This window comes from Mandrillus leucophaeus, unplaced genomic scaffold, assembly GCF_000951045.1.
Source record: "Mandrillus leucophaeus isolate KB7577 unplaced genomic scaffold, Mleu.le_1.0 Scaffold223, whole genome shotgun sequence".
In the NCBI taxonomy this organism is placed as follows: domain Eukaryota; kingdom Metazoa; phylum Chordata; class Mammalia; order Primates; family Cercopithecidae; genus Mandrillus; species Mandrillus leucophaeus.
Window position 1 is genome coordinate 3,104,841 of NW_012102288.1, and position 11,937 is coordinate 3,116,777.

The 11,937-nt window shown below is 40.8% G+C and overlaps 1 protein-coding gene across 2 annotated transcripts in view; it reads left to right on the forward strand.

Annotated features, from left to right (window-relative positions):
• The first annotated feature begins 367 nt into the window (after positions 1-367).
• GSTA5 (glutathione S-transferase alpha 5) overlaps positions 368-11,937 on the forward strand; it is a 21,025-nt gene continuing 9,455 nt past the window's right edge. Inside the window, exons 1-4 of one of the 2 annotated variants that reach the window (XM_011981305.1) lie at positions 368-437; positions 5,679-5,795; positions 8,966-9,017; positions 10,212-10,344. In XM_011981305.1, coding sequence (XP_011836695.1) covers positions 5,709-5,795; positions 8,966-9,017; positions 10,212-10,344 — 272 coding nt within the window. In that variant the 5' untranslated portion in view covers positions 368-437; positions 5,679-5,708. Of the gene's footprint in view, positions 442-5,678; positions 5,796-8,965; positions 9,018-10,211; positions 10,345-11,937 lie in introns of both variants that reach the window. The other variant, XM_011981306.1, reaches the window with a different exon arrangement.

Below are 11,937 nucleotides of genomic sequence, written 5' to 3' on the forward strand. Positions count from 1 at the left end.
TATTTGGCAACTCGGTAAGAAAAGAGTGCCATCAGCTTGCCCTCCACAGACATCCCCCCCAGCTATGCTCACAATAGAGATTTTTCAGTTGCCCTAGTCCTTGCATCCAACTCATGAAAAAAAGCATCTTTAAAAAGCCAATTTCTGCTGACTTGTAGAGAGAGCAAAATCCAGGTGACATGTATTATTTGAACTTTAATTGCCAACCTTGAAAAGGAACATGTTTAACCAGTTTCTTCTGATAAGCAGATCACTTACTCATGTCTTAGAATCCAGTAGGTGGTCCCTTGGCCATGAAATGTGTGGGAGTGGCTTCTCCCTAACTTCACCCTTCTCCCTTCAGTGGGAGGGAACTATTGAAAGGAACAATGAGCTTATAAATACATTAGGACCCGGAACTCAGTTGCCGAGCCACGACAGTGACAGCGTTTAACAAAGTAAGTACTGATCTTATAAATCTCTCTACATTGCCTCACACTCTCCTCTCTAGCCTCCTAGAAAAACATGCTAGTATGTGTCCTTAGCACAAGAAAAAGTCTGTTTTTACTCATATTGTGCCATCTTTGTGTGTTTGGGTGACAGTTCAATAATTGTTTATTTCTTTTCTGTTGGATACATCTTTAGAGAAACGTAAAAAGGAAGAATTTAGAAAACCAGGGCCTCACCGTTTAATGGTATGGGAAACAATGACATGAGGAGAAGAAAAGAAATGATAGTAATTTAAACAATCTGAGAATAATCAGGGCTGGAAGAAGTGGCAAAGTATGCAAAAATTTCTTTCTCTATGTAAGTAATCAACACACAATTGTAAATTGTGACACTGTAATACTATATTGGCTGTGAAAATTTAAAACTAAGGTTTATTATAATTGGAGTAAATTAGTTTGAATGTCAGGGGAACTAGATTCTAGTTGAGGCTTTGCCACTAATTAGCTCCACCATGAGTCATATTCTGTCCCTGGAGTTCTACCAACTCATGGCCAATCTAGAGGATAGTTAAGAAAGAGGCTCTGACTGTTGCTGCCCTTTGAACGGTGTAATTCTTTGTATGGAGATCTGACCTGCCCACTCTAGGATGTTTCTAGGCATCCCTGCCCTCTACCTATCTGATTTGTAGCCCTCTCTCCCTCCCCGCAGATGTGACAACCCAAAATGTCTCTAGACCTTGCTCAGTGTCCTCTGGAGCAGAGGAGCCAAATCCCCCTGGTTGAGAACCATGGGACTACATGACCTCATGGGGCTAAGCAAGGTTGTGTTACTGATGCACCCCACTGCCTGGATGTTCACTGAAAACTTCCTGATAATCCAGGTGGACTGATTAGTGAATATCATTAATCTCTGTACAGGAGCTAGAAAGGAAAGAGAGAGAGAAACAGAGCCATCATATGACAGATTTGATATAAGTCTGGATTCATATAAAAATGTAATCCTATTAGAGTTCTATGGCTAAAATATAGAGATATAGAGAGATGGATACAAGATAGATAATAGATGATGAAGAGACAGACAGATTACAGATAGATAGATGCACGGAACGATAGATAGATAAAATAATACATACATGGATGGGTAGACAGTTAGGGATTATAAATAGATACATATACATAGATTGCTGATAGGTAAAATAATTGATGGATAGATAGATCAAAGAAAAAGGATCCATGGGCTACTCAATGTGTCCAGGGACTCACCCATCTTCTAAGCATTGGGACAAGAGCAAACACCAATTGCTGAGTTCCTACTATGAATTTTTGGTACATTATCTCATTTAACTTTCTCAACAACCCTCAAAAGTAGAAATAACTACCTCTATTCTAAGAATTAAAGAGATTAAACAACCTATAGCTTTTATGAACCTCATAATGGGAGGAATCCTGATTTATCTCATTCTCCCTTCTCTCTGATAAGAAACAGTGTCATTGGGACAAACTCAGAGATGTAACTCTTTTAATTAACTCCTGGAATTATGAGAGCTTATATTCCGTTAAAACAAGCCCATATTTAATTGATGTAAATACAATTACACTAGTCTTCAACTCACTCTGGATTTTAGGTTGTCAAAGTAGAGAAAGGCACACTTTTATTAATTTTTTCTTCCAAGCAAGCCCCTGAAAAGTTGCTCACAGGAGGAACTCAGGGATTAGATGTTCCCATCTCACCCTCTCCTTCCAACATTTAGTTGGCTAATATACGCTGAATAGGAAAATATAAAACAACTTCTCAGAGAGGAGCTGAGAGCCAGGTTACGGGGTGGAGTGGAAAAGCTCTGGACCTGCAATCAGAAGTTCAGGCTGACCCAGCACTCACCAAGTGTGCAGCATGGGACAGGTGCTTTAGCTCTCTGAGACTCAGTGTGCCCATCTTTAATTCGGATAATAGGAGCCATTTCCCAGGGTTGTTGCAGAAGGTAGACACACTCCCTAGATACTGACCGTGAATGAGCAGCATGTGTGTGTGACCCGTGGCAAATCCTTGAGCTCTCTGGTTCTCATTTTCTGTTGACCCATCAAAGCTCAACGGTAACCTTTGTCCCAGTCTTAACCTGACCCTTGGAAACCCCATATTGAGAAGGTGAAATGTTAGTTATCAGCAGGAGAATTGTGATAAAATATTATGTAAGATAAAAATTTATTTCATGTTGAAACATGATCCTCAATCAATGGCTAAGGGAGCTTAGTGTGGGGATTAGAGTTACAACACTGTGAACTAATCCATAACAATTAAACAACTACACCCCACACTTTCGTGTGAATTTCACTCTCCCATTCTTTCTGCTGAATAATGCTATTTCCATTTCCCAAGTTAGGAAAGTACAATGTCAAAATATCTAGGTACAAAACAGGTGAGTTGATTCAGTATGATTTCAAAGAATTATTTACTTTTCAAAGGCTAAACTATTGACTCCCACTTTTTAAAATGTAGACATTTAAAAGATTTTGATTTCTATTTATGCATCCAACTAACATATGAAAAAAAGCTCATGATCACTGGTCATTAGAGAAATACAAATCAAAATCACAATGAGATACCATCTTATGCTAGTCAGAATGGCGATCCTTAAAAAGTCAGGAAACAACAGATGCTGGAGAGGATGTGGAGAAATAGGAACGCTTTTACACTGTTGGTAGGAGTGTAAATTAGTTCAACCATTGTGGAAGATAGTGTGGTGCTTCCTCAAGGATCTAGAACTAGAAATACCATTTGACCCAGCAATCCCATTACTGGGTATATACTCAAAGGATTATAAATCATTCTACTATAAAGACTCACGCACACTTATGTTTCTTGCGGCACTGTTCACAATAGCAAAGACTTGGAACCAACCTAAATGCCCATCAGTGATAGAATGGATAAAGAAAATGTGGCACATATACACCAAGGAATACTATGCAGCCATAAAAAAAGGATGAGTTCATATCCTTTGCAGGGACATGGATGATGTTGGAAACCATCATTCTCAGTAAACTAACACAAGAACAGAAAACAAAACACTGCATGTTCCCACTCATAAGTGGGAGTTGAACAAGGAGAACACATGGACACAGGGAGGGGAACATCACACACCAGGACCTATAGTGGGGTGGGGGAGTTGGGGAGGGATAGCATTAGGAGAAATACCTAATGTAGATGACTGGTTGATAGGTGCAGCAAACCAGCATGGCACATGCATACATATGTAACAAACCTGCATATTCTGCACATGTACCCCAGAATTTAAAGTATATAAAAAAGATTTCGATGTCTAAATTTAAGTCATACATACATTTTTAGAAGTACATTGGTTGAGGGCAGGTGCAGTGGCTCACGCCTGTAATTCCAGCACTTTGGAAGGTTGAGGCAAGCGGATCATCTGAGGTCGGGCATTCGAGACCAGCCTGGCCAACATGCTGAAACCCTGTCTCTACTAAAAATACAAAATTAGCTGGGTGTGGTGGCATGTGCTGGTAGTCCAAGCTACTTGGGAGGCTGAGGCAGGAGAATCACTTGAAACTGGGAGGCTGAGGTTGCATGAGCTGAGATCACGTCATTGTACTCCAGCCTGGGAAAAAACAGTGAAACTCCGTCTCAAAAAAAAAAAAAAAAAGAAAAAGAAAAGAAAGAAAGAAATACATTAGTTGTTAAAGGCAAGTATATTTTTCTCCTAAACTCAACAACCACAAAACATTGCAAGAAGAATCTTAATGTTTAATATCAGAGCTAGGGGTTTGGAGAGAAAATGCAACTGTTCCTAAGTCCTGGCACTGGAACTCCTGCTTTCAATGAGTCCTGTGTCTTTCCACTCACATTCATGAGACAATTAGTTGCATCTGTCCCTGCAGCCACTGGTTTTCATTCTCTGATACTCTGCTGTGTTCCACCTCCCAAACAGCCTGGGATAGAGCAAGGGCTATCAAACTTCACTGATGAGCCCACTCAATTTATCTCTAACCATTTACAATGACCAAGTCAGCGTGCACACATGCAAACATCCATACACACAACATACAGATAACTGAAACTAACAACTCATGAAACATTACTTACCCTTCCACATGTCAGACTCACTGATATTTTCTATTCTTTTCTATTTTATTTTAAAAAGTAGTGGGATTTCACAATCTACTGAAAGATTACCATGCATATTTGAGAAACACTAACATAGAAAATAAGACTCAGTGCTTGGTTTTTAATAGCAGTGAGTCTGAATCCCAGATCCACCACTTAATCTGGGCAAGTTACTTTTAAAACCTCAGTATCCTTAACTGTAAAATGAGAATAGCTACAGCATTCACCTTAGGTGATTTTTGTAGGATAAAATGAAGAGAAGTTTAGAAGAATGACCAGTGAGTGACTGACATTGAATAAATGCTAGCTCCTTCCATATCTTGCAAAGTTAATGCAGCAGCATCTCTTTTGCCAGATTATAAAACAAAATGCTCCCCCACAGAGTTAGAATATAGAATGCCAAAAGAAGCAAGGGATTAGCATTCTCTGTCTGTTGAAATAATTTGGATATTCTAACTATAGTTAAGTCTGAAGCCTAATTTCTGGTTTTGATCAAATGCAGTCTCACAGCCAAAGAGCTGAAGGGTGACTTAGCTCCCTGCTGGTCCTCCCTGTCAGTGACATCCTCTGGGTTCACAACCAGTTCATGGGTTCCCAGGGCATTCACCCAGCTGGCTTCCAGGCATGCCTTCATTTTAGTCCTTGGTGTAGATATTCATGTCCATCACCAACTGGAGTGTGACTGTGAACATTGCATTTCTCTGATGTTCCATTTCATTAACTAAAAAATGGAGATAACAACCATTTCATGGTATTATAAGGAGGGTTAAAGATATAAAATATTAAAAGGGACTAGCATTGAGGAAGGATCATTAGGAAGTTTTCAATAAATACTAGTTCTTGAATTCTTCCTCTTCCCATTAACTCCTATACATGTATTATTACCACATACTCTCACCTCTTAGGCTGCCAAGAACAGTCACAGTTAGCCAATGAAGACGTGAGACTGGTTTGCTAGAATCTGAGGGTGGTCACTGCTGGGTAACAATTTGGGCCAAGAAAACACTCCAGGAACTCCTCCAACCCAGTCTTGAAGAAGGCAGCTTGTTCTTTAGCATTGTTGGTGGTTCTCAACCACACATCCTAAAGTACATTTTGATTCTATGGCTTCAATTATTCATTCATTCATTCAGGCTTAGAGAAACCTCCAGAAGACTGCTATCATGGCAGAGAAACCCAAGCTCCACTACCTCAATGCACGGGGCAGAATGGAGCCTATCCGGTGGCTCCTGGCTGCAGCTGGAGTAGAGGTAGGTTCTGAGTTACATCATCTTAAGTTGGATTTAAAATTGTGTTATCACATGCTTTTCCCACAGAAACTATGCAATGATTACTTACTGAAGCATTGTGCCTTAAATAAAAATGGACTGTAATTAAGAAAAAGATGAACAGATTTGACCTAACAATTGTTAAAATTTCTTCTCATCTAAGAGCATACATATTAAAATATAATTAAGAAACTAATCACAAAGTGTAGAACTTAAGTGGATTAGAATTTAAACAAAGTGTAAAAAATAATTTATGGCATTCATACAACAATTAGAAACATGAATATTGACTATTTGATGACATGAAAGAATTATTGTTAATATTTAATGTGTGATAATGTGTTATGGCTGCCTTTAGAATAGTTTATGTGTTTTAGGAAAACACATTGAAGTATTTAAGGATTAATCATATGGATCTGGGATTTCCTTGGAATTATTACAAGAGGAGAAGTAGGTGGGCATAAATAAATATATTTATGGTAAATATATTTATGGTAAATAAATAAATATATTTATGCCCACCTATATATAATATCACATTGGTTTTGGTTGATAATTATTTATCCTAGGTGAGAAGTATAAGCAGAATTATTACGCTTTTCTGTTTATTTTTATTCTTGTTCATAATTTCCACAATAAAACAATAAAAATACATAATATTAAAAGAAGGTTGTAGTCAGAGGTAAAATGCAAAATGTAAACTACAAATGAGAGGCGGAAGGAAGTGGATTGTAACAAATTACCTATTAAAGATTGACTACATTCACAGCAATTATTTGGTTGAGCACTTATTAATTCCAGGTTCCATACTAGGTCATGGAGATAGACAGTGAAGAAGACAGACACAGTCCCTGCCCTGGGACGGCCTACATGTCTATGAGGATGCAGACAAGTAAACACGTGGTTAAAATGAGGGGTGGAGGCTTCTAGAACACCCAAGCATTCCCCAGTGTTACCAGGTCAACCTCCTGGATGTTTGAGCAGGAAACGCTGGGAGGTGTCTGTGGGACTCCACTAAGTGCTGCCCTCTAGATGTGTCACTGAGAAAAACACTTCCCAGTCCAGACCAGAGTCCCTCAGTAACTGCCTGAGGGTTTTCCTCGGGGGTAAGTCATGGACAAACTCAGGAGATCTTGTCCCTCAGGTGGCAGCTGAAAAGGAGGGTTTCAGGTGAGGTGGTGTCCTGTGAAGGGAACTTCTAGGGTGCCCCTTCAGCCTCACAGCGCCGTGTGGACCTGAACCTCGGGACGGCACTTTCTCCATTGCTTCACGAAGGCTTGGGACTTAAGCCTCACCCTTTCTCAATCCTATGAAGAAATAATCACATAAGAAATCCAAACACTATCATTCCAGGTTGTTTCCTTTGTACAAATGAACACCCTGTTTCACTGTCACCCAGACATCAGCTCTGCAGCTCAGGGATGTGGTCAGAGCCTGGGCAGGAAGAGTTCAGCAGGAGGGAGGGAGGGGCAAGGCTGAGAGGAACCCAGGCTCCCTGGTCTCCATCCCGCCTGAATGCAGACCTTGCTCAGGCTTCTGGAGTCTCAGGGCCCTAGGGCTGATGATCATAACCCAGTCCTCAACCTCACAAGCACATCCCACTTGCCAACCCCACCGCACCTCGGCCACCCTCCTGCCTGGACCACCCACAGTTCCTTAGGTTTGTCCTGAACTGGACGCTTTGTTAATTGTTGGCACGCACCTCCATGACCTCTAGATCCTGGTCCTGTGTGATCATAGATCCACAACAAACTCTGTTCCATGGAGCAAGCTAGAAACCCCCAAATTCCTGACATTTCACCATAAAGAACTCCCTAAAGTATAATTAGCCACTGCAAACGTCACTACTGTTTATTACTTGATGTATGTGGGTCAGGCCCTGTATCTTGCATTTTGAAAACATTACAAAATTCCACTTAAGAAAATATTGCAGATGAAGAATGTAAGGCTTGAAGATTTTAAGTAATAATTCCTAGATCACACAGTTATTTTGAGGCAGAGTCAAGATTGGAACCAGATCATAACAACATTGAAGTCCAAAAAACCATGAGAACTTTTGCTTAGACTTTTGGTTTGACATATTCTGCCTACTTAAGTCAACTGCATCATCATGTAATAACTGAATTTCATATCTGTATTAAATACCTGCATCCACCCATAGCTTCTGGTTAGATTGAGACAGTCTTGTTGCTGGCTGCCATTTCCACCAAAGTGACTTGTCCAGGACAAAGTGGAATTTACTCCCAGGTTTAAGTTACTGGATGTAGATAAAGAACTAAGTATAGTTTCAAAATTCTAAAGATAACTTATATTTAATGAGCAGCTACTATACACCTGCTACTTTTCTAAGTGCTTTGTGTGACCTTACAATTTAATCTTGGTATCATCCTATACCATAGGTACCGTAAGTATACCCATTTCATAGATTAGCATACTCAGACACAGATTTGGTACATGTCCAAAGTCAAGAAGCCAGTACATGAAAATGGTGATATTGAACCCACAAAACCACATCAGAAACCAGAGGCTTTCATTAAAAATAATGTTAGTGTGGTACTCTAATTCCTTTATTAAATTGATAATTTTACCCTATTGGGTTCCATGTACTTCAGAAGAGAAAGTTAGAATTACAAGTGTTAAAGCTGCGCAACAGCGGCGACCTATTTCACCCTTAGCAGGGTTCCCAAGAAGTGGGGCGATATAAATTACAGCAGAGGCTCCTTGGTGGCAGAATATTTGATGGCCATTAGCCCATGGTATACCCCATACTGGGGACAAATAAGGCTGTGGTCTAATCTCACCTGGAGACATAGGCTTTCCTAAGATATGACAACACCATAACTAGAAGAACTGCTCAGTGCCTTTTCTCCAGTGACGTCCCCTCTCAAAACATGACCTAATCATAGACATTCATGAGATCAGGGTGGAGGTGAAGGGAACTAGAAGATTGGGCAGCTATGTGCTGTGACCCATGCACTTTTCTCAATGAATTAGGTCTAAATTTCCAAATGACCATGACCAGACCCCTCTGTGTGTCCTGCCAAACTCAGAAGTCTTATATTCTCCAAATCATGCACCAGATGGGGCCATCAAGGTCACAAGTCTATAATAGAATGAACTAACAAGAATCCATTTACTGTTCCTGCTTCCAGTTTGAAGAGAAATTTCTAGAATCTGCAGAAGATTTGGACAAGTTAAGAAATGGTAAGATCAATCTCTAAGTGCCTCTGATGAGTGTATCTAGTAGGAAGTACAGAGGGTGGCTTGAGAAGCCGGGAATGCCTATGTGTGTAGGCGGTGGTATTTGGACATGGTGCAGAGAGAGAAAGTGGTTAAAATGGAAAGGATATGGCCCCTTGAACAGGTCTGGCAACTCTCTCCAGGCTGAAAGGACCAGACCTCTCAGACTATTTGTTAGAGGAATGCTCTCCCACCCCCAGAGAAAGTCCTTTCTTTGTTTTCATGCTTGGGACACCGTGAATGAGCTGTGGTCATCAGTAGAGGATCCCATACAGCCCTCCCCATCCAAGCACATGCAAGAACACGTGCTAGTCGAAAGGAGGAGAAATCGATGTGGCCATTGCCTTGAGGTTTTTCTTTCATGGGGCGGGGTGTGACAAAGTAACACTGCAGCACTATTGCAGGCTTTGAAGAGCAGAGAAAGGGACCCTTACATAAAAACCTCTCAGAACCTGCCTTAAATGTTACAAACACCATGAAACTTACCCTGCGAACTTCCCGTTTTAAATGGCATCTTGTTGCCAGTCCTATTGTAACTTGTCCCAACCTCTTCCTAAAATATCCATGAAGATAAATCAACACAAAAAATACAAGAGTCTCACTATGTATCTGGAGGGGAAATAAAAACAAAAATGAAATAACAAGATTAAAAAGTAAAAGGAAGCTTCTTAAGAAAAAGAAGAACCACAGGAAGCTTTTAAAAAATGTTGTTTGGGCCTGGTGTGGTGGCTCAGGCCTGTAATCCCGGCTCTTTGGGAGGCTGAGGCGCGCGGATCATTTGAGGTCAGGAGTTCGAGAACTGTTTGGCCAACATGATGAGACCCCATCTCTACTAAAAATACAAAAATTAGCCATGTGCAGTGGTGCATGCCTGTAATCCCGACTACTCAGGAGGCTGAGGTAGGAAAATTGCTTGAACCCAGGAGGAGGAGGTTACAGTGAGCTGAGATCGTCCCACTGCACTCCAGCCTGGGTGACAGAGTAAGACTCTGTCTCAAAAAACAAAACAAGGAAAAAAGTTGTTTCAGATGAAATCTTACCAGGCAATAATTTCTTTTTCCTTTCATAAATTTAGCCATTTCCAAAACCATTTTTTTCATCCTGAAAGGGTGGGTTTCATAGACATTTCATGCTCCTTTTTTTCCCTTCTTTCTAAAGATGGGAGTTTGCTGTTCCAGCAAGTACCAATGGTTGAGATTGATGGGATGAAGCTGGTGCAGACCAGAGCCATTCTCAACTACATTGCCAGCAAATACAACCTCTACGGGAAAGACATAAAGGAGAGAGCCCTGTACGGTATATTTTCTGTTCTTTCCTCCACAGAGAACACAGAGTGATTTAGGTCCTTCCTTGAGTGGGTGGGACCGTGGCAGGGCATCGAGACCAGCAGCAGGCTGGGCCTTGGGCGTACATACTGAGGTCCAGTATTGCAGAGTCCCATGGAGATGAGGGAACAGTGGACATGGGGAGGGTTCAGGTGAGGGTGATTCTAGAAGAGGATGCTGTCCATGGATCCAGCACCCTGACAAAGGTTTCCAAACACTCATAAACCCTATGAACTGAGGAGGATAGGGAATCGTGATTCAGGTACTCAGAGCTTCAGAGGCTAGACTCTAGTCAATAGTGTAGGGCAAGGCATAGAATGTTTGAGAGTCTGTAGATGAAAGACTAGGGAGGGAAAGCTGCAAATAAGCTGAATCTCAGATCCTAGTAATTCCAAGAATGATGACCAGGAGCCTAAATTACCAACCAATTATATGGACTGGAATACTTGAGCAGGGCTAATAGAGGCTAGCGCCCAGGATGCTGGGGTTACCTTGACACATGGATAGAAGGCTGAAACAGCCAGATTGATTCAATACCAGCAAAGCCCTGGGGTCTACTCTCTGTTTTGAGGAGACCACATGATTCCAAATAAATCCTGAATGGAACTGTTGGCAGCTTCTCAAAAACTTTAGCATAGTATTACCAATGACCCAGCAGTTGCTCTAGTAGGTACATCCCCAAACAATCAAAAATACATCCACACTACATCTCTTACATAAATGAACAATGCAAATAACAATGCTCATAGTATTCAAAAAGTGGAAACAACCCAAATATCCATCAATCAATAAATGGAGGAGAAAAATGTGCCTTAGCCATGCCATGGAACGATGTTTGGTCATGAAAAGTAATGAAGTACTGATGCAAGCTACAAGATGGTTAAACCATAAAGACATGTTACATAAAAGAAATGAGATACAGAAGGCCACGCATTATAGGATTCTTTTTGTATGAAATGTCCAGATATTCAAATCCATAGAGGTAGAAAGCAGATTAGTGGTTGCCTGGAGCTAAAGAAGTGGGGCTTGAGGAGAAATGAATACTACTAATTGTACAGATGTCCTTATGAGGATGATAAGAATAATTCTGGAATTAGACTGTGATGATTTTTACAGAATTCTGTGAATGCACCAAAAACCACTCACTAGTATAATTTAACAGATTGCAATTATAGTACGTGCACATACATCAATAAAGCTCTTATTTTAAAAAGTATTGTGAAACTCCAGTTTGACACAAAAGAAGAAAAGTTTGCACTGGTTGTAACTGAATAGAGAATTTCACCAGGGAAGGGGATTCTTAAGTGGGGTCTCCAGAAAGTCACACATGACTAGAGTTGGGCAACAGTACGTGGAGAGGGCTGTGGAAACATGTTTCATGGGTGTAATTGGAAGAACTGATAATCTGGGGCATAGGAGCCCTGGGAGCTGTAAAATGATGAGAGAGGACAAGAAATAGGCTGAGAAGGTTGTGCCAGGGACTCTCTTAGGATTACTTAGGGGGCAGGTCTTTGGCCATTTGACTCACACTAAGTTCATGCACAGAACAAACCACAATG